The 23,068-nt window shown below is 30.9% G+C and overlaps 2 protein-coding genes across 2 annotated transcripts; both read right to left on the bottom strand.

The window, feature by feature from the left end:
- Positions 1 to 6,649: 6,649 nt before the first annotated feature.
- LOC111392071 (malonyl-coenzyme:anthocyanin 5-O-glucoside-6'''-O-malonyltransferase-like) lies at positions 6,650 to 8,253 on the bottom strand. The gene has a single exon (XM_023017348.1). The coding sequence runs from the start codon at positions 8,123 to 8,125 to the stop codon at positions 6,758 to 6,760; it is 1,368 nt and encodes a 455-aa protein (XP_022873116.1). The 5' UTR covers positions 8,126 to 8,253; the 3' UTR covers positions 6,650 to 6,757.
- An 11,499-nt stretch (positions 8,254 to 19,752) lies between these two features.
- LOC111392066 lies at positions 19,753 to 22,234 on the bottom strand. Its single transcript, XM_023017345.1, has 5 exons — positions 22,068 to 22,234; positions 21,865 to 21,969; positions 21,703 to 21,759; positions 21,064 to 21,547; positions 19,753 to 19,818 (listed from the first exon to the last, which is right to left on the bottom strand). The coding sequence occupies exons 1-5, from the start codon at positions 22,232 to 22,234 to the stop codon at positions 19,753 to 19,755; spliced, it is 879 nt and encodes a 292-aa protein (XP_022873113.1).
- Between the last annotated feature and the right edge of the window lie 834 nt (positions 22,235 to 23,068).

The following is a 23,068-nucleotide window of genomic DNA, read 5'->3' as shown; positions in this document are numbered from 1 at the left end:
GGAGTGTTAGCCTCTTTAATATTCAAATGTTTGAACTTGTTTATCACACTCTCAACATAGTGTGATTGGCTTAATGTAAAACACACACTATCCTTTTTAACTTTGATACCAAGGATAGTATCAACTTCTCCAAGATCATTCATTTTGAAAGTAGATGATAGAAACAATTTTGTTTCTTTGATCTCGTCTATATTATTGCTAATGATTAGCATATCATCAACATACAGACATACTAATGTGAAAATACTTTCATTCACTTTCATGTAGAGGCATTTATCTACCGAATTGTGATTAAATCCATTTGACAAGATTTTAGAGTCAAATTTCTCATGCAACTTTTTGGGAGCTTGCTTTAGTCCATATAAGGATTTAATTAATTTGCACACTTTTTGTTCATTTTTCAATAGAACGAACCCTTTAGATTGTTTTATATAGACCTCTTCTTCGAGATCTCCGTTTAGGAACGCCATCTTGTCATCCATTTGATGAACATGTATATCATAAATGGATGCTAATGCAAATAAGATCTTGATCGAGGCTATCCTAGCTATGGGTGCATATGTGTTAAAGTAATAAATTCCTTCTTTGATGATACCCTTTAGCCACTATTCTAACCTTGTAGGTATTAAGAGATCCATCAAAATTCTATTTCTTCCTAAACACCAACTTGCAACCAATAGCCTTAGATCTTGCTGGAAAGTCAACTATTTCCCAAGTGTTATTTGAAATAATAGAATCCATCTCGTTGTTTATGGCTTCTTTCCAAAACATGCAATCTCTAGATTGCACAGCTTCTTTATTAGTCTTAGGATCACTTTCCAATTGAAGATCAAAGGGACTTGTTCTTACAACATCCTTCATATCTCCTAAGTTCTTTTCTTTTCTAGTTCTTTTACTTCTTCGAGGTTCAATTTCAACATCTTTTATGGATGTTTCTTCTGGTGAGCTTCTAAAAATTGAAATATCTTTATTATTATTTTCAAATTTCCTAGCCAACATCTGTTTCTAGATTTAATAGTCTATAGGCTTTGCTATTGAGAGCATATCCCACAAAAGCACATTTGATACCTCTAAGACCTAACTTGGTTCTCTTAGGATCCATATTCTTACAATAGGCAAGGTAACCCCACACTTTAAAATAACTAATATTTGGTTTTCTATTTTTTCAAATTTCATATGGAGAAATTTTATTATTTTTCATAGGAATCCTATTTGTTATATGGCAAACATTAAGTAAGGCTTCAACCCATAGATTAAAGGGTAATTTAGAATTTAACAACATTGCATTTATCATAACCAAAAGAGTTCTATTCTTTCTTTTTGTTAATCCATTTCATTCCGGTGTTCTAGGTGTAGAAGTTTGATGTATTATTCCATTTTGTTCACAAAACATGTTAAATTCATTAGAAAAATATTCCCCACCTCTATCATTTCTTAAAGTCTTTAATTTTCTTCCTAATTGATTTTCAACTTCAATCTTATAAGTCTTAAAGGCACTAAAGACTTCATCCTTATGTTTATTAAGTACACATAAGTATATCTAGAACAATCATAAATAAAAGTAACAAAATATCTAGTACCGCCTCTAGTTAACATTCCATTCAATTCACATATATCGGAATGAACAAGTTCAAGTAATCTTGTTGTTCTTACTACGCTATGAAATGGCTTTTTAATCATTTTTTATTTAACACATGTTTCACATTTTTTAAAGTTGTCAATATCACATTGTATTAATCCACATTTAATCGTTCTTTTCATAGTATTAACTCCTATATGTGCTAATCTACCATGCCATAAATTAAATGAATCAATAACATATGCAAAAGATTTAACTTTATTTGAGTTATCCTCAACAGTACATAGTTTGACCATTCTTTCGGTGGAATAGTCATATCCAACAAAGTGCCCATTATGGGTTAATACAAGCTTTTCAGATTCAAAAATAGATTTAATTCCATGTTTTCCCAAGAGTACAACACTTGCTAAGTTTCTATTCATTTTCGGTACATGCAAGACATTTGTTAAAGTGATTTCTTTTTCTGAAGAGAAAATGAGTTACCAATCACTTTTGATCTTCTTTCATTTCCCATTTGTATCTCTTGATTGTCTTCAATGTCATGATAAGTTTTGAAAAGAGACTTAGCATAACATACATGGATTATAGCGCATGTATCGTACCAGCAGCCCGGAACTTTGCCTTGGATTGCATTGATTTCATTCACCATTGCGATAATCTCATCAACAGAGTTCACTTGTCCTTCCTTCTTTTGTTGTTTTCTATGTCTACAATCCTTGGCATAGTATCCCGATTTTCCACAAACATAACAAGGTCCTTTGGCATTGTTTTTGAACTTTCCTTGATCCTTTCTAGGACCAAGAAATTTTCCTTTCTTTTTAAATTTGTTGGAGCTGTCCACATTGTCCAGGACATTAGCCTTTGAAGGGCCTTCATAAGAATTTTCAATCTTATCTCTTGCCCTTGATTCTTCCTCAATATGAAGATATTTTTGTATATCTTCCAAAAAAAAAAAAATCTTTTGAATTGTGAAGAATCTTCTTCCTATATCCTTTCCAAGGACCAGGAAGTTTAGCAATAATTGCTCCCATTTGGAAAGTTTCGGGAAGTTCGATTTTCACCGCTTTTAGTTTGTTTACACTTATTTATAACTCATGCACTTGAGGCAATAATGGTACATTATTCAAAAATTTGAAATCAAAATACTTAGATACTAAGAACGTTTTGGTACCTTTCTCCTCGGCTTTGTATTTGCTTTCTAGCGCCTACCATATTTCTTTTGCTAATGTAGTGTTGGTGTTCAGATCATAGAGGCAATCGGATAACGCATTTAGGATATGGCCACGACATATCAATTAGTTCTCTTTCCCTTTCTTCCTTTCTACGCGAATTTCTTCGGTATCTTTGTCAATTGCATCGGGAATGGGCTCAGTTTTTGATCAAGCGCATAGAAGATCTTCAAGGCCGTTAATAGAAATTTAAGTTTGTCTTGCCATCTTGTGAAATTTACACCATCGAATTTGTCCAAACGTACTAGGTCTTGATTTATCATTTTGATAGTAGCAATTGTAGATTCTGTCTCCATTGCAATAATAGTAATAAATAACGTTTGAGATTGTTGAAAATAATGGCAATGGAGAAGAAAATTATAAAAGTATATCAATGAAGGTTTGAACACGAAATTAATCTCGCTGTCCTCAAACGTTATTTGCCTCCTTTCCAATACTTTTTAAGGATTTTCGGCAAATAGTTTATAGGATTAAACAAGCCTTGACAAGAAGAACACCAAAAAGCGAAGGTGTTTCTTCACAATGAACAAGTTAAAACGGAAGAATTATGTGATAAATTTTCTCAATATTGGAAGTATATTTGGGGATAAATTTTAATGGAACTCAATGTATCTTTCTTGCACTTGGATCATCTATTTATAGGCCTTAACAAGTTTTTCACGAAATGGTGCAAAACAAGAATGAAAAACCACCAATTTCAAATAAAAAACGGTCAAAAAAACTAACCTAACAGTTAGTTTTGATAACCATGCGGTCGCATGGTTATAGCATCGCCACCCTCCCATTTTCAGGAGGGCCTCATGCGACGGCATGGATTAAGCTGCCCCCCCTTTTTTTTCCTTTGATTTTGAACAATAAATTTCCAACATTTTCATTCCAAACACATGAGCTAAATAAAGATATAATAGTCAAATTAATTCCAAGAATATGATTTTTACCATTATATATATATACTTCATTGTTTCTACATCTGTCTAAAGGTGACATTCTTATATATAATATAATTACATTTAAATTTTATTATTTTTTAGAAAAAGGAAAAATTATTTAATAAAAAAATTTATAAAATAAAAAAATAATTTATTTCTCATGAAACAAATTCAAAAAAGAACTATTGGACAAGTAAACTTTCATTTACGTAAGGTCTTTCTAAGTATTAATAATTCAATCAGTCAATTAAGGTTATTGTTCTTTAGCAACTCAATAAAAATCTCTACGAGGAGCTCAAAGTTAAAGTTATTAAACTCACTGGTAATCTTCAGCCATTATTATTTTTTAGTAAATCAAAAAGTAAAAAACACAAAACGAACTATTAAACGATTGATGTTATTGTTTTTTAGTACTGGTGTTTGGTAACTCAATACCCACATATATCCAACCAAAAGGATTATGGTGTTTGGATATGAAATTTTACTCAGGATGAACACAAAATTAAGTTAATTTCTAGCATGTTTATAAGTATGTTCTACACACTTATCTTGGCTTATAAATTTGGTAGATACTTAAGAATTTAGTGCATTTCTACTTCATTAGATTAAATGTTGTCATCAAGGGTAAAAACCTAACTTTGGAGGTAAATGGAGCGAAAAGGGAGAGTTTGAGTTTAATCCGAGTTGGTCTAAATCAACTAACATATATGGTAATGAGAATTGTAGGAAGCATTAAGAAAGTCATTTCTAATCAATGATCAATGTTTACTTTGTAAAGAGTAATGCTATCTATTTTTATTAATGCTATAGCAACAGTTTAGGTGACAATATATAATAGATCAAATTATATTCATCGTATCCCATTTCATTTAAATTTATCATTGAATGTGACATATGTTGTCATCTAGAATGGTGTTAAGCATCAATGCGGCTAAATAGAATACTCAGTTGTATATGACTGAAATGCCTGAAAGAAAAAGAATAGAAAAAAAATAAAAGGTTCCAAAATCATCTCTTTCTATATGTGCCTTTCTCCTATTTCATCCCTTTGTTGTTTATATTTGCTTAAGGTTGTGTGACAAGCTTTTTTATAAAAGTTGATAATATATGTAGTTAGAAATTGATAGAACTTGTGATCCCTTGAAATGTAAGGTAAAAAGCAAAATAAGAATTATCCAAAAATTAAAAAATTTCTTTAATTCCAAAATATATGATCGTCTAGATGATTGTGTGTATTTTATATAAAAATAAATGATATGAATATTTACCTAAATTCGATGATTAATTCTTGAAGTTGATTTGAATCATGAGCTTTCAGCATTTTGAATCACAAGCTTTCAACTTTAAATTCTATAGAACTTGATGTTCCAAATCTCCAAGTCTTCCTTGATATTCTTGAGAGTCAAGACTACACCAACGGGTGGAACCCTTCTTTTAATTAAATTAAGAAACAAATTTCAGTCAAGATAGATGAAGAAAAGAAGACAACAGTTTTTTTTTATCTCTTTCTTTCTCCAAATTTAAACACTTATGAAGGAATTATTATGTGTTGCATAAGATTTCTTGGTTTTACTTGAACAGGTACAAAAATTTAGCCCATGTTTGTGGGCTATCATTTTTTAAACTTCAAATTGGAGTCTCAATTGAAATTCAAAGAGGAGATTCAATTAAGGGAAAATAACGTAAAATCAAGTACTTGAACTTTCAAATTCAAAATTCAGGGATGAAGTTTACTTATACAAAATTCAGGTAGTATATATAATTAATACCCAATCAATTAAAAACCCTAATCATTTCTCCCATTTCAGTTTTCAATTCCGTCTCTCTTCCCACACCGACTTCTCCTCCATGTCTACCCTCCATCGATAACCGTAAATGTTGAGAAGTGTCGCCACCGTTGAAGATGTGAAACTCGAGCAACGGCATAGTTGCTGCAGTGCTGTGCCATCCCAGCCGACGATAATTTTTCTAGTATTAGCCTCCATATTAATAAGCCCCATCATGCCTTTGAACCTCTCTTAAGACCAAATTCTTCTACAAATTTGGCCTTCAAAATCCGTAAGAATTGTAAGCTAAGTGTCCAATGACTCAACGAAATAGATCTAGTAGTAAAGAATGGCAAAATTAAAAGGAACTAGGCTGTGTCCGGCAGCGGCCATATGGTGCCAACTGGTAATTCTTCTCTTTCTTTTATTTGTTTGCTAATTTTTGTTTTCTCTTATTGTCTTGCTTGTTTTGCTAATTTCTGTTTCTATCCCAGTTAGATGCAAATTTCCCTAACTTGCAAAGTGTTCAATGGTGTACTCATGTTGTGGTTGCAATTGTGGAAGATTGTAGATTGGAGTGGTGCAAGCAACAATTGCGCGGTGGTGATTTGTGACGAAGATTGGTACTGATCGGGATCGGTGGTGGGGTATTTGGTGCATGTGACCAACTATTTAGAATAAATGACCAATAAATTTGAACATTAATATTGTTCAATACAGATAAATCTATCATACCAATTTCGGTGAAAAATGTATCGAGATTAGTGTCGAATGACGCTATTTTAGTGACCAAAATTCCCTGTAGATTATGTCCCTGTTCTTGGGCAAACTTTTGATATGCGGGTACTGGCCCTTGAGGTTTTTTCTAAATTTAAAAAACAGTACTCCAATCTTAATCAAATCAAATTGAAACCCCACGAGTCCTCAAGGAAAATATCGACATTTCACTCGAAAGTTGACTTTCAAACTTTTAAGTCACCAAAGTTGAAATAATAAAGACAATATTATTATTAATGGGATTTTTTTAAATGTACAGAAAATCCTTCACCAAATAAGTGAAAAAAAATTTGTACATGTAGCAGAACTCTTATTAGTGATCATAGGTAATTTAATTTGCATGTTGAACGATAAATAAATTCAATAAAATAAATAAAAACTATAATTTATTTATTATTGAAAGATGTTATTTTTAGTACATGAGCACATAACCCAACAAAAACTACAATCGTGGTAGAAAATTTTGAAATGCAGAACCTATGGATTTCCGGGTAAGATGGTAAACATCCGTGCGAAAGCTTCCACCAGAACTTTGGGCCTCGATAAGCCAATCTCAAAACCTCCCTGGAAATCCCTTGACTTACAAAAGGACATTGATGTATCGGTATCACCATCTGTATTATTATCTTCCAACTTTTTGGGCGTTCCCCAACCAAAATCTGCATCATAGAGATCAAATCTTGGCGATCCGGACACTCCAACTATTCGTTTTCCTTCCAATTTCCAATAATCCGAAGGCCAGTTCTCTGCTCCATCCAAGATACCCTTCTTGTTATACACTGTGTTCTGAATAGCATCCCCAATGGACTCTGCAGCAATTAAGAACCCTTCATTTGTCTTCAATTTTCCGTGTGCTATTTCTGCCTTGAGAAATGCTAAACAATTGCCAAAATAGTTAGCAGGCAATGGTGGATTCAGGTGTGCTCGACAATCTGCAGGAAAACAGAAATACTCGACCTCATCGTCCGCTACATCCTCCCCTATGGCAGCTAAAGATTTTGCTAGGCAAACCCATAAATGTGCGCAGATTACGGTGAAAGATGATACGTGGTTTGTCTTTGGTAGCTTTCCCAAAACATAGTTCTTGAGTTTTTTGACATCGTCTTTGGTCATTACAAATGTGGCACGCACTCTATTGGAATCGAGATTAAACTTAAGAGTTGGAGAATCCACTGGCCTACATTTCTTCATCAGTTCCCAATATATGGAATCGAGTCCCTCTGGATCTGCAATAGAAGTTCTATCATAAAAAGGCAAAAGTTGATCCTCAAACAACCGTGAATCTCCACCAAATCTGGTAACCGTAGCCCAAGCTCTCACAAAACCAAAAATTGTATTGGCATCGCCAATGGTGTGATGGTTCGTAAAACCAATTCCGATGCCGTGGCCAGGAAATAGTGTGACTTGCAAGGCTGTAACTGGAAATATGATGAAATCCGATGAATGGGTTGCAGGCGGCAATTCAGGAAGGCAGGAGTAGAATTCACCCGCAGCCCGGGGATGGTACCCAGTGAGATGATTGAAGTCTTTATCGCACTGAGCAATCGTTAGAGAAACTGAATCCCCCAACACGTAACGAGAAATAGGCCAGCCGGAGTTTATTGGGCGGATTATATTGCCGGAGAATGGAAGAAAATGCTTGAGAGTTTCGCGGAGAGATTGTTTGAGCTTTGGAACAATGGTTTCCAGGAAATGATCCTTGGAACAAGGGAATTCAAAGAAGAGAAGTCCATAAACTGGATTAAAATCCAAGCATACTATATCGAAGGATACAAGGGGAAGTGTAAACTCATTGACGTTGCTTGGTGAAGGCTGAATATGACATTGCTCAAGGATAGTAGCCATTGGAATTTTAAGCTATGAAAATATTGAACCAATTATAGAAACTCTTGAACTGGACAATAGGGCGTCTTGTATATCCTATCTCTTTATAGATACAGTCAAATAATTTGGTTCCTAGCCAATCAACTCTTTCCTCACATAGTATCTCATCAGCCATCTTGCTCGCCTAACACTTTCTTTTCTTTTTGGGGAAATTTCAATATTGGTCCCAAGTTATTTTGTAGTTTCAAGTTAGTCCTAAATCTTTGAAAAGAAGTATGTTCGTCTTAGTTTTTTCATCATAGTCATGCTACCAGTTTTTAGTGCGTAGAAACTATTCAATTTTTCATTAAACTGTCATATAATCACAGTAAAAAAAAAAAAAAATCAATTAAATTTTAAGTATGATCGTAAGTTAAAAAGAAGAAATGTCCATAATTTCTATTCAAGCAATTTATTTACCTACAAAAGATTTGATTGATACCGATCACCCACTCTTGTTAGAAATTTGTGACATTTAATTTTGGTAGACAAGCCTTGATGGTTTGGACGCATGGGCCCAATTTTTCGTGGGCAGAGCTTGGTTTGACCTGTATGTATATTTTTGACAGTATTACTCCTTAAAGAAAGAGTTTGGTGGACAGATCTGAAATTTAATATTCACAATCACTCGAGTCGAGAAGAATTCATTAATTTAATATTAGGCCCCGATTGGGATAGACTTGTTCCACACCTTTAGTAATACTAGTCAAAATTAAACGTGTATTGTACGTTATTCTAAAATACTTTATAAGTGATAAAAAAATAATATTTGGTACCAATTTATTAGAGGATTTGATAAGTTTCGAACGAATTAAAAAAAATAAAATTTAGCATAGAAATTTAAGAAAGGATAATTTTTCTCAAATTGAACTTTCAAAACTCAATTTCTATGATTTAAATTTTTTTTAATGATGAAATACTATAAATGATCAATCTTTTTATATTACATTTGATACATAAAAATTAATTGTTAATAAATAAATTTAAACAATCATTAAAATTTTTAGATACATGAATATGAATGAATGCATATATAATTACTCTAGATTCATATAATTCAAGATTCATTGAATTTTGGTTAATGTGAATGTTAATTTACTCTCAAAACTCAATTTTTTGTGATATAAATTTTTTGTAATGATGAAATATTATAAATGATCAATCTTTTTATATTACATTTGATACATAAAAATTAATTGTTAATACATAAATTTAAACGCTCATTAAAATTTTTAGATTCATGAATATGAATAAATTCATTTATAATAACTCTAGATTCCTATATTTCAAGATTCATCAAATGACAATTCATTGAATCTAGGTTAAGGTGAATGTTAATTAATTAAGAATTCATAACACAAATTTCATAAATGATAATAATTATGTAGTATTTATTACATATCGAAAAACGAAAAGTAAGGTATTATTGAAATATTTGAATTATAAGAAGGATAAAATCATCTAAAAAATGATTCTATATTGATATGATATTTTAATATATTATAGATAATAGATTTTTGAATAGTGCAAAAATCTGTACATTCTTTTATGTCAATTAAAATGAATTGCCGCTGCAAAAACTGATTTCCAATTTTTTCCTTAGATTCCTAAACACAATGACAAATTTTATCCCTCAAAATCATTTTACCTAAGCCTACTCTTTCTATTGATTTTTTGCAATTGTAATAGGGAACAAATAGGGACATTTGGATAATAAAAAGTTACTAGATTCATTAAAAGTGACACAATTCAGAGAAATTAGTGTTCATGGTCTACAAATTTAAAAATGGAGAATCAAATTTTTCGGAAGAAGAATCAAACAAGTGTTAAGTGTACGACTTCAGTAAATTATCACCGTTTCGATGGACTAAGGTAACTCTAAATTTATTTGATATTCTTATTATATTAAAATGGAGAAATTTAGAAACCAGGATGATAAAACTTTTTTTTTTCCCCTATGTATGGTATTAGTAATGTGTAATGCATTATAGTTCAACAAAAAATTGGAGTTGTAGTTATCATAGATCAACAAATTCATGTTGCGTATTGAAGACAATTTTTGCTCTCTCCAGTGCTCCAATTTTCGATCAATATATATAGTGCGTGTGTGTGTGTGTGGGGGGGGGGGGGGGGGGGGATCCTAGAAATGGAATCAGTGATTTATATCTAAAAGTGAAACGGATTTTTGCATAATTATGTTCCCTTAAAAGTTTTAAAATATATTAATTTGGACAAATTAAAGAATTATGAATAACTTTTTCTGAGATTGATTAACACTATAGCATGTTATATTTAAAAGATCTTGCCATAGGTACGTCAAGTTTTACACAGTGAGTTACATAATGCCACATATCATTTTATCATTTGCAAATTTAAACACAATCAACATTTTCTTCCTATCGTTTCCAATCACATCATTTTATGTAATCCCTTATATACTATTTTTATGTACAAGTAGCATAATCCATATTTAAATTATGCAAATGGAGTGTCTTTGCAATACCCTAAATCTCAATATCCTAAACTTGAAAGTATTACCATAATTTTCTATTTAAGTTCCTGTTTGATTTCTATTACCTGAAAACGAAAATGGGAGAATAGTATTTTTTAGAAAAATGAGTGGTTGAAAAGGAAGGAAAAGTTTTCGATTTACGTGTAATATTATTTTATGAAAGATTGTGTGGTTGAAAATAGGAGAGAGAAAAATGGAATGTAATGTAATTTAATTTAATGGGGATCAAACAGGGACTAAATCATAAATGCGAAAAAAGAGATTTAATTTTTTTCTTCAACATAATAAGCATCATTGACTTTATTTATGAAAATAATATGCACCTTCTAAAAATATAAACTAATTAAATTAGATGTTAACTTTATTTTCAAAACGAATTCAATGTATAAATGTGTTAATATTGAGTTCTTCTTACTACAAGCAGTCGTCTCGAATAATCATGCCTTCATCATTTGAAAAGTTGAGAGGTATAACGTGAAATAAGTAAACGCTTAGTAAGCAAACCATATGCACTACTTAAAAAAAAAAAAATAGTTTTATTCATTATGTATCCCATTTTGTTTCATTTGTTTAAAAAAAAAAAATAAATAAATAACATTAACATCTGAGCTCACTTTATATATTGTTTGACCAACTAGAATGCAATGGGCAATTATTATTTGGAACTTGATTCATTCTACCGATGATATCACAAAAAGGTTAACAATAACATTAAACATTGATCGAGTACACAAACCCTCCCACGCCTCATTTTTCACTAACAACTTTCATGATATAGACATATATCTTTTAACAAAAACATTCAGGATACATATCTTTTTAAAATAAAGAACAACTCATATCTAAGGTGCTTGAAATATACAATTTCAATATTAAGAAATTTGTTTTAAAATTTCAAAAAATTAGACCATAATTACATTTTATTAATTAATTAGAAAATTAAAATTTTATATTAATTAAATATATTAGGTCATAATATTATACAATTTATGGTCACAATTATGTACTTATCACAATTACAAAACATCAGAGTCACAAGTTCCAAATTTATGGGTAATAACTTATTTATCATCACAAAATATCAAATTAATTGACCCCGCATTATTTGTCGATCATAAATTTTATATGTTACAATTTAATTATCGGTAACAAATTATCGAATTAATAGGTCACGCATTGTTTCACGATCTCAAATTATAAATTTTATACGCCATAACTTATTTCACAGTCACAAATTATTAAATTAATTTATTATAACTTAACAAATTGTGAGTCACGATTACAAATTTAGCAATAATTTTACATACTATTTCTTGGTCACAAATTATCTATTTTGTCGATCATATATTATTTATTGATCACAAGTTGACCAATTTATTGATCACAATCACCAAAATAATTGGTCAAAAATAATTTACTTCCCATCTGAACCGATCCTAGCCCATAATCCATCATCGGCACCAATCGAATGACACAACACCTCAGCACCAGCCCTAGTACCAGCTCCTTTTCCTAGCCGTCGCTAGCTCCACCTCCTAATCCACAACCACCACCTCTCCACAAAGTCCATTGCCAATTCCACCTCGCAACCCACCACCAATTCCACCTTCTAATCCACCTCCAACTCTACTTTGCAGTGTACTACCACTACCTGCTTCTCCACCTACTTCACTCTGCCTCCTAGACCTCCACCTCTAACACTATCTAACTGTGCAAATAATTGGTTACTAATTGTGTAACGTTGACTATGAGCATCACTGTTATAAGGAGAGAGGGAGAAGAGAATGAGGAAAAAATTAGGGTATGGTGGTGAAATCGGGGTGGGGTTATGTTAATAATAATAATAATAATAATAATAATAATAAAAATAATAATAATAATAATAATAATTGAATTATTTCCTGATTTTTGAATAAAAATATTTTAAATCAGACTTTAAATTTGAAACTTAAAAAATCATGTGTGGGTTTAATTTTCGCTTTAAATATTTCTTGACATATTGACATAGAAAACTTTTTATTTTGTGTAATTTCATGACTGCTTATGGATACATTACCATGTAAGAATATGTCATAAGAAGCATTAGTGACATAAAATTAATAATCTAATATCATGTTTACATAAGGGTAATCTAGGTAAAATGTATTATATATTTAACCATGTGATGTACACATAAAAATAAGGGAAGGTTTACTTAAATACTTTGTTAATATTTGATTTGTTGCAAGTGAAATGATCCCTTAGTCGTTCGCGAATCATGTGACCCAATATATTCAACATACAGCTATATAAATGCATTTAGTATATTAATACCTACAATATAAGATGTGAATCCTAACTTAAACAAAGCATTAAATAAATTCAAATTCACATAGGAGTAAACTTTTATGTAGAGTTTTAAATGTAGTGCATAAATGATTGTTACAACTACAATGTGGAAACATAAACTCTCAAAGTGTAAAAATCAAATGAATTGACCCAAAAATTCTTCAACACGACCAATGATGTGTCCTGTGATGTTGAGCTCAAATTTATGCCAAACCGGATCATAAACCATCGTCCACGAGAATGGTAATGGATATACCAAAAAAAGATCCACCGGAAGCCACTAAGAATTTCTCTGAGATATGTAATTTCTCTCTAATGTTATGTCAAGTCCAAATAAAATAAGTAAAGAAGTCTTGTAATTATTGAGCCAAAATCATTTAAATTCAAATTCAAATATTGTACTATGATCAAAAGTGAATGTGACATGACTAGCAAACGAGAATTGACCACAAGACTAAATCCAACCATTGGATTTAATCTATGGTCCAAAAACTCCAAAACTAGTGTAATCCTCTTCAATCTCTCTAGACCAATTAACTTGTAACATGTGGATGGAGTGATCTACTTCACAAATCTTCACCTTAGATCACATATCATCCATCTCCAAAATCCTCGATTATAAGTGATATCCATTAATGTAGTCTTATTTTATCATCCTTCACTCTAATTCAGTACTTACACAACAATTAACCATTATCAATACTCAATATTGATAAACATTAGTAGAACTTACCAATCGCAAGTACTTTTGTTCCAACGTCTGCATGATTATCATCAATTGTAATGTTAAGCAAAATAAAATCATCGAAAGCTAACTTCTCCCTAATAAAGTGATACTTCACCTCAATATGCTTAGAATGTTTATGATAAACAAGATTTTTACTTAACATCAATGAACTTTGACTATCAATAAAAATCATACCATTATCATTCAAGAAGTTTAATTCACATAGAAGGTCCTTTCAGCCACATGCATTCTTTTACAGCTTCAGTTAAAGCAACAAGTTCTACTTCAGTACTAGAGAGTGTAACTATAGATTGCAACTATAATTTCCAAGTGATACAATTATCACCCGAAGTGATAAGTAAGAAGTGGTAGATTTAGTCTGATCTTTATCCTTATCAAAGTCAAAATCTACATATCCTTTAAGCTCTAATTTTTTACTTCTCATTTTAAATATTAATCCCCTTTTCAAAGTTCCAGTTAGGTATCTTGACAGCTATTTAAGTGTAGTCCAATATGGTTTACCTGTGTTAGACATAACCTAGTCAATAAACTAACTGCATATGCTAGGTCCGGTCTCATGGTAATAATAGAATACATTACAGATTCAATGGCATTAGTAGAGAGAACATTACTCATTTATGAATATACTGTATAGAATTTGTTTCTTATGTATTTTTTAGTTTATGTATTTGATCAAATTGAATTGATACAGATTGGGACCCAGATTTGAGGGGATTAAAAGAATGGGCAAACTGATCATTAAAAATCACTTTTTCCAATTTAGGATGTGATTGCTTGAGTGTTTGAAATATTATCTAGGTTGCATTTTGATGGCTATAAATCAAGAATTAACTTTCTACATATTTATCATAATTGCTGATCTTAGATCAGCAATTGGTTTAGTTTGAAATCCATTTTTCTCATGTAATAGGGATAATATAAATAGTGAAAGAAAAGACAAAGTAGGAAGATTTGAAGAATTTATTGATCTGCGCTTGAAACCCAACCTCATTTGTGCTATTGCTGACTAGTATATCTCCATTCTTATTACTTCTTATTTGTTTGCTTGTTGAGTTACCTTCCTGCACCTACTTCTTATATTCTATCCTATGATAAGTACATATTTAAAAAAAAAAAAAAAAAATTGGTTATTGTACAAATTTCTTTTTTTATTTTTTTTTCCATAATATTGGTTTCTTAAAGTATCTACTTTATTCAAAGTTGTTTATGAATTATTTCACCTTTTGTAGGATTTAGACTAGCATGGAGAGGCATGCACGGAGAGTGCTGTGGTCTTGCACGAAGAGTACTAAGTGCACAAAGAGCACTCTCCGTGTTGGATGGTTGCACTCTTCGTCTCCGTGTTGAGAACGGTGTAGCTCGAATTTTTTTTTTCTTTTTCTCCTTTTTCTAAACTAAGAACTCCAATTTTCGATTTTTGGAGAAATTTTGAGATTGTCCGTTTTTAGTGAAATTTTAGTTAAATTTGATTAAAATCGTTCCAAATAACAAAATTTAGAGCTTTGCTGCTGATATAGGGTAAATTTTGGGCAAATTCCTTCATTTAGACCTTCGTTTATGCGTTGTTTCCTTTTTTAGTAAATTTTGTTTCGGTTATATCTCGATCAATTTAAGTCGAATTTGAATTCTATTTGTTGGAAGGTAATCCTTAAGAATAAAGCTCTAAAATTTAGTCATTATCTTGATTTTTCCATTTTTGGAAAAAAAATTCTTCTCAAATATTAAGTTAATCAGTGAATATAACATACACTTATATTTAATATTTACCAACAAACATGCAACGCACATTTTCCTCACTAGTTATCCAAAAAGTTTGATTCTATTTGTGTTTTTCATTTCCTTTAACCACTTACTCAAGGGTTCTTGAATGAATGTGGCAGCTGGGATTTACGGGTGTTACTTGGCTTCCTCTCGTATTTGAAAATGACTCAATTGTCTTTATTCCATTGTGTATTGGAGGAAAACTTTAACTTATTTAGAATTTAATAAATAGTATCTGTATCCCTATCAAATTCACGAATTGCTATAAAACTTGAGATGGAAAAAAGGATCTCAATGTACCTGGATTGTGATTTTGTATATCAACAACATTTGATAAATGACCAAGAGATTTTCGAAATGAATCAACACGAAAACAAGAAATAAAAATATATTAGATTAAGAAACCCAAAAAAAAAAAAAAATCATTATTTTGGAGATTGAATGAACATACCTAGGTTACAAAGAACTAAAAAAAGAAAAGGTGGGTAAAAAAAAAAGAATAGAAAAACACATCTTATAAAAGATAAAACGTTGAAAAAATGAGGGAACCAAAAATTTCCCCTCCAAATACAAGAGCCAAAATTGATAATGAAATATTGTAGACAATTTAATTTAGTTATTCTTAGGAAAAAGGGAGAAAAAAAAGATTTATTTCTCAACTTAAAGTCAGCACTTCTTTTTGTATTTCTCAAAAATGGTCCATAAAGTGGTGGGTTTGATGAATGTTCTTGTCCCATTATAAAACTGCTGTTTTATCTTTTACAAAACATGATAGCAAAACAAATTGTTGCTTTTTTGGATATTTGGAAAATAAAATGCTCTCTACGAGGATTAACGTGACATTATTTCTCCCTCTATAAAAATTAATCAGACCAAATAGTAGATCTGAATCTATTTATCACAACTATTTATTTCACTAAATATTAATTAGTTTTTATACATATCATAAATAATATTTATCTTCCTATAAAATTTGCTAAAATTAATATTTTATTTATATTTTCATGATGCACTTATTATTGTATATTGTACATACTAAGTTCTGTTTGAGGAGAATTAATATTAAGCTCCCGTTTGGCCCCCATGTTTTCTAAATTTTAATGCTTGAAATAGTGTTTTCTTTTTATAAGAATCTGTGGTTGAAAAAAGAATGAAAAGTTTTTGATTTACGTGTAATATTATTTTATGGAAGATTTTGTGGTTAAAAATAAAATAAAGAAAAAAAATGAAAGAGAATGGGGGTCAAACATGGGCTAAAATTAAGATCAACAATTAATTTTTAATCATATATTTCAACTTTTATCGAAATTTATTAAATATCTGATTTTTATTTACACCAAACAAGGACTGTGTATAATTTGTATAATATTTATATCATGTTACACAAACAATGATGCATAAACAATGTTTTATTAATATTTAAAAAAAATTCCCATAATAACATTTTCATGAACAAAACATACCACCATCCAATAACAAATATAATTACTTCAACTAATAAATCAGATTACTATCCCCAGCCACCAGTGCATCACTATCTTTGTAGGGCGCGACCACCAATAACATCAAATACTCGAAAGTCATGGTAAATGAAACAACGAAATTGACTTATCAACCGAGGTGTCCTAATGCAACTTATTTAATTATTATTTAAAGATTTTATATATTACAAATGCACAATTTTTCTTTTTCTTGTATATTAAATTAGATTACAATCCGAACATCAAGCATTTGATAGAAAAATATGTGTGCACCAAAAGATTTATACAATTTCCACAACAAGCAAACATCACTAATTGCTCTAAACATGAGATGGGAAAAAAGGGATGTGAATGTACCTAGATCGTGAATTAGTATATCAATAATCTTTGACAAAAGACCAAGAGAATTAAAATAAATAAATAAAATAAAACTGAAATTTTCCCTCCAAATACAAGAGCCAAAATTGAAAATAAAATTCTTGTGGACAATTAAATTTAACTGTCAAAATCTCCACAATAAGCTCATATCATAATTTAGAATTAATATGAGCTTATTGTTTGAGGAGAATTAATATTAAGTTATTTTTAGGAAAAAAAGGAAAATTTATATAAAAAGATTCTTATACAATTTCAAATATATTTAAAAAGATTCTTATAAAATTTCTACATAAAATTTTTCTCCCCCCCCCCCCCCCCAAAAAAAAAAATAAATAAGAATTAGAAGATTAGACTTCCAATCAACACACCTTTCAATATTTTAAATTATTAGTAGTTCAATTAGTCACTCTTTTGAAGATAAATAATTTTGTAACAAAAATATAAATATATTAAATATTTGAATATTAATAAAAAAAAATGAGAATAAGATAAAAGATAAGGAGATAAGATTTAGACTTCAAGTAATTAGTTACATATTCACTATAAAATTAATTATTATATTTGTTTAAAATACATGACCAGGTCAACGAATTAACTATAAGGATTTAATTCTTAGACATGACATAATTGAAATTAATTTGGTTGATTTAACAATTGGTACCAATTTTTTTAGTGAGGTTCTAATCTTTATTTTAACGTAACTGTCGGTTAGGGCGCTATTATAAATTTGAAATAATTACGAGGCTATATCATATTAATGGCCTACTAAACTTAATCGTGGATGGTTAGGATTTATTGTTGTTAATATCATTTGATAGAATTTATGTAGTGATTATTGCATCTTTAATTGTTAGGACTTTCTTTATTTCTAAATTGTAAATATTTAATAGAGATATTATTTGATATTCTTAAGTATGCAATAACTTATACAATAACATTAACTTGTTAGCAGAAAAAAAATAATAATAACAAAAATAACAAAAAAAAAAATTGTTCCTGGATTTATACTTAATTTACTAGAATTAAAGGACAAATACTTATGTGAGGTTGTGTTTTTATTACTTGTCTTTTTTTTATTTATCTGCATGAAATATATACTTAAAATCATTACATGAAGATATGGAGTAAGTCACTATCTCTTATTCTCAGAGCATAAAAGACACGAAAAAACTAGCAAAAACATATAGGTTTATGGTAGTTTATATGCTCATTATGAGAACTACGTTTAAATCGTTGTTATTTGTATAGTTCATACTCAATGGATTTATTTTTATAATTCAAATTTTTTATTAATTATTGTTATTCATACGTTTAAATTCAATAGTACACTTAAGTTTGGTAATAAAAAGTAAGCAAATTTTTATTACTTCAACTGAAAGATTACAAAATTTTGGGGAAACTTGTTACTTAATAAATTTTGGTCATTTGCAAAACACCTAATGAGAAAACTAATCGTCATATTAGTCTTCTCCGGATCTGTCAATTTAGATTATATCATGAGTGAGCTTCTCGATACCAAAACATTGTCTATAGATAAATGACATGCATTATGGCTGGACAATGAATCTAACTGTGACAATGAATCTAACTGTCAAAATCTCCACAATAAGCTCATATCATAATTTAGAATTTAGCGCATTTCATTCTCTTAATTTCTTTTATTGTTGCAAGTGAATTTCAATTATATCAATATTCTCTGACATAATGCAAGCCTAATAGAAAGATATTGATATAGTGAATTTATAAGAAACAAAAACCAACACTAGGTTGACAATTGTTGATTCTCTCAAATATCAATTTGAGTTGAAATTTGTAACGACCCAAAAATTTAAGATTTGAATCATTACCAAAATTTATATAAAAATTTTAAACAACATGGCATGCAATAAAATACACACACACACAAAGATAATTAGTGAAAATATGAAATACTAAAATCCCATCCAGAGCATCATTGAATAGTAAGGCATATCATCGGTCCCCATGATTAATTCAATTCTGCACCGAATCACGTCACCAGAAATCTCAAGATTCTAAGGCAATATTTTTTTTCCCTCTTCCTTCAACTTGTGGGAAACGGCTCCTAAAGTCAAAATACAAGAAATTTAACATCATTATGGTAGGTGACAATAATTAGACATGCATGCAAATTGTAAATCAATTTCCAAAGTTACTCTATGTTCCAATCTCCAATTAACCTAATTATTTATGCCAAAACTTGAATAGCAAGGAAAACACAAAATACCCTAACTAAGGTAAAACTCCCAGTAATCATTTGAAATTACATGTGCGAACAAATTAGTCCCAGATTTCAAATTAAATGAACAAGTTCAATAAATTAATAAACTAAGGTTACTGCTAAAATTCAAAATTTAAGGCACATTACACTGAATTATTTTATTTAGTCCCATAAATCTTGGCCCAACAACTGCACCTCATCGCCTATCGACCAATGACCCAATCTAACCTGTGAGGTATAGGGGAAATGGTGAGTACATGAGAATATTCAGTAGGATATAAAAATTCATGATGCAATCCCAAGTAAAAAATTTTAAATATGTATCAGAATATCATACCGTCTCATATCTTTAGAAACTGGTAGGAGCTCACATCATATCATATCATTTGTACCGGAATGGTTATAACATTCATATCTTATCATATCATATCATTTACTTTTATGAGTATAGTAATTCATCAATATGAAAACAATAATTAAATGAGACAGAATAAACTGCACCTCATTATCTTACCTTGTTAACTTACTTTAATTTTTGGAAGACAAAATAAAATTCACGTTCCAACAATTCCTTTTTTTCCTCTGCTTATGCGCCGTTCATGTAATTATTTTTATGTATTTTCTATCATGTGATGTAATTATATACATAGGCAATTATACAAGAGTTTGTACATTGTAGGGAAACGTGTGGGAGTGAAAAAGGAGTTATGGATAAAATATTGGAAACCAAAATTTGACCAAATCTTGCCAACAACTAAACCACTCAAAAATCAACACGTGGTGTCACACCTAGTTGTGTTGAACCATTCACGTGACTTCCTTTATCTCTCGCTTCTCTTTTCTTTATTTTTTAAAATCTTTATTTAATAAAAAAAATTCAATCACTAACCTACCCAAGAATCTTGCTCTATACATGTCACTTGAGAAAAAGTTTTAAATTCATTGAATAATCGACTAAAATATAATCTAAAGCTATATCTTTCGACCTCGATAATTTGGGCTCCACTAATCCAAATTAACTTTTTCTCGAGCCTAACATGCATGATTAATTACGATTTATCCAACGAGCCAAATATTCGTATACTAATTATTGCTTTGCCAATATCTATATTTTAACTCAAATAAAATTGAAATTTACTATGCACTTTAGTCCCTAACCTTTCAAAACATTAAAATATAGCATACAACAATTAAATTCTATTCTACCAAAATTTTCGAGACATTACAATCTCCTCTCCTTCAAATATTTTCGACCTCAAAAATTCACTTTGGCTAATTGAAGAGCTCTAGATACCTGGTTCTAAGCTCCTCTTCTTTCTCTCAACTTGACTCGTCAAGTCCATGATTTCGCCATTGGACATTCACTGGGGGAACTTCCCTGTTTCTTAGTTGATGTACTTTTCTATCCAAAATCATGGTCGGAATTTCTTATGATAACATGTCTTTTTGTATGTCCAATGTCTGGTAACTTACCACACGATTGGGATCATGAACATATTTTCCGAGCATCGAAACATGAAATGCATGATGCACTACTGTGAGTTTAGGTGATAAGGCAAGTCGATATGTCACAGCATCAATCCTTTCAAGAATCTCAAAAGATCCAATAAATCGCGATGTCAGCTTTCCCTTCTTACCAAATCTCAATGAACCTTTCATGGGTGTTACTTTAAGAAAAACTTTGTCTTCTACACTAAATTCGAAATCCTTTCTTCTAACATCGGCATAACTTTTCTGTTGGTCCAGTGCTTTTTTTATTTTGGCCCTAATCTTGTCAATCGCCTTAATTGTTCGTTCATTAATTTCAGGATCCAAAATTCTATTCTTTCTAACTTCATCCCAATGGATAGGAGATCTGTACTTTCTATCATAAAGAACTTTGTATAGGGCCATGCCTATGGTAGCCTGGAAACTATTGTCATAAGCATACTCCATTAATGTCAGATGTGTCTCCCAACTACCACCAAGATCCAAAATACATGTCCTTAACATATCTTTAAGAGTTTGAATGGTTATTTCTGATTGTCCATCCGTCTGTGGATGGTATGCAGTACTAAATTTCATTTTGTCGCCAGGGCTACCTGCAAACTATTCCAAAATTTCGATGTGAACCTCGGGTCTCTATTTAAGTCAATGGTGAAAGGAACTCCATGCAATCTTACTATCTCCCTGATGTATAAATGTACGAGCTGTTTTATACTGAAATTTGCTTTGATTGGCAAAAATGGGCTGTCTTCGTTAAACGATCAACCACTATCCAAATAGCATTGAGACCTCTTGCTGATCTCGGAAGACCTACTACGAAGTCCATCGCTATATGTTGTCACTTCCATTCTGGAATATCCAATGATTTTAGCAGTTTTGATGACCTTTGATGTTCTGCTTTAACTTGCTGACAAATCATACATTTCTCCACGAATAGACCAATTCTTCTTTTCATATTTTTTCACCAAAATATATCTCGAAGATCTCGATACATTTTTATACCACCTGGATATGCAGCATATGGGATGAAGTGAGCTTCTTCCAATAACTCATTTCTTATACTTTCATCCTTTGGTACATACAACCTTCCTCTAACAGTTAGCGCATTATTTGCAAATACTTCAAATCCTATACATTTATTTGTACCAACCTCAGCCATTATCTTCCATAGAAATGGATCCTTCTCCTATGTTTTTTTGATTTGATCCCAAAGAGTAGGTCGAATCATGAACGCTCTTTTTCTTGCTATAGTCTAAGTTGACGGCGTGATGACTGCTAATCTCTATTTCTCAAAGTCCTTTATCAAGTATTCTTGCACCATGGGTAAAACTGCTAACTGTGATCATGTCTTCCTGCTTTAGACATCTGGGACTACATTAACCTTATTTGGATGGTAATGAATTGTGCAGTTATAATCTTTTACTAACTCCAACCATCTCCTCTACCTCATATTCAGTTCCTTCTGTGTGAAGAAGTATTTGAGACTCTTGTGGTCTGTATAAATTTCGTACTTCCCACCATAGAGATAATGACGCCATATCTTGAAAGCATGAACTACTAATGCAAGCTCCAAGTCCTGAGTTTGATAGTTTTGTTCATACTGCTTCAACTGTCCTAAGGCATAAACAACTACTTTTCCATGCTGCATTAGTACATAGCCCAAATCCTGCTTGGAGGCATCACTGTAAATTACAAATCCCTCTAAACCTTCAAGCATCGTCAATGCAGGAGCCGAAACTAGTCTCTGCTTAAGTTCTTGAAAATATTTTCCACATTTTTTCGTTCACTAACACTTCACACCCTTTCTTGTCAATTGATTCATTGGTCCTACTATTTTTGAGAAACCCTCAATAAATCATCTACAATAGCCAGCCAATCCCAAGAAAACTGCGAACTTCAACCACATTGGTTAGTCTAGGCCAATTTATTACTGCTTTCACTTTAGCAGGGTCTACTTCGATTCCTAAGGCAGTAAATGCATGACCAAAAAAAC

Source organism: Olea europaea, unplaced genomic scaffold (genome assembly GCF_002742605.1).
Source record: "Olea europaea var. sylvestris unplaced genomic scaffold, O_europaea_v1 scaffold877, whole genome shotgun sequence".
NCBI lineage: Eukaryota > Viridiplantae > Streptophyta > Magnoliopsida > Lamiales > Oleaceae > Olea > Olea europaea.
This window is presented reverse-complemented; position numbering and strand designations above follow the sequence as displayed.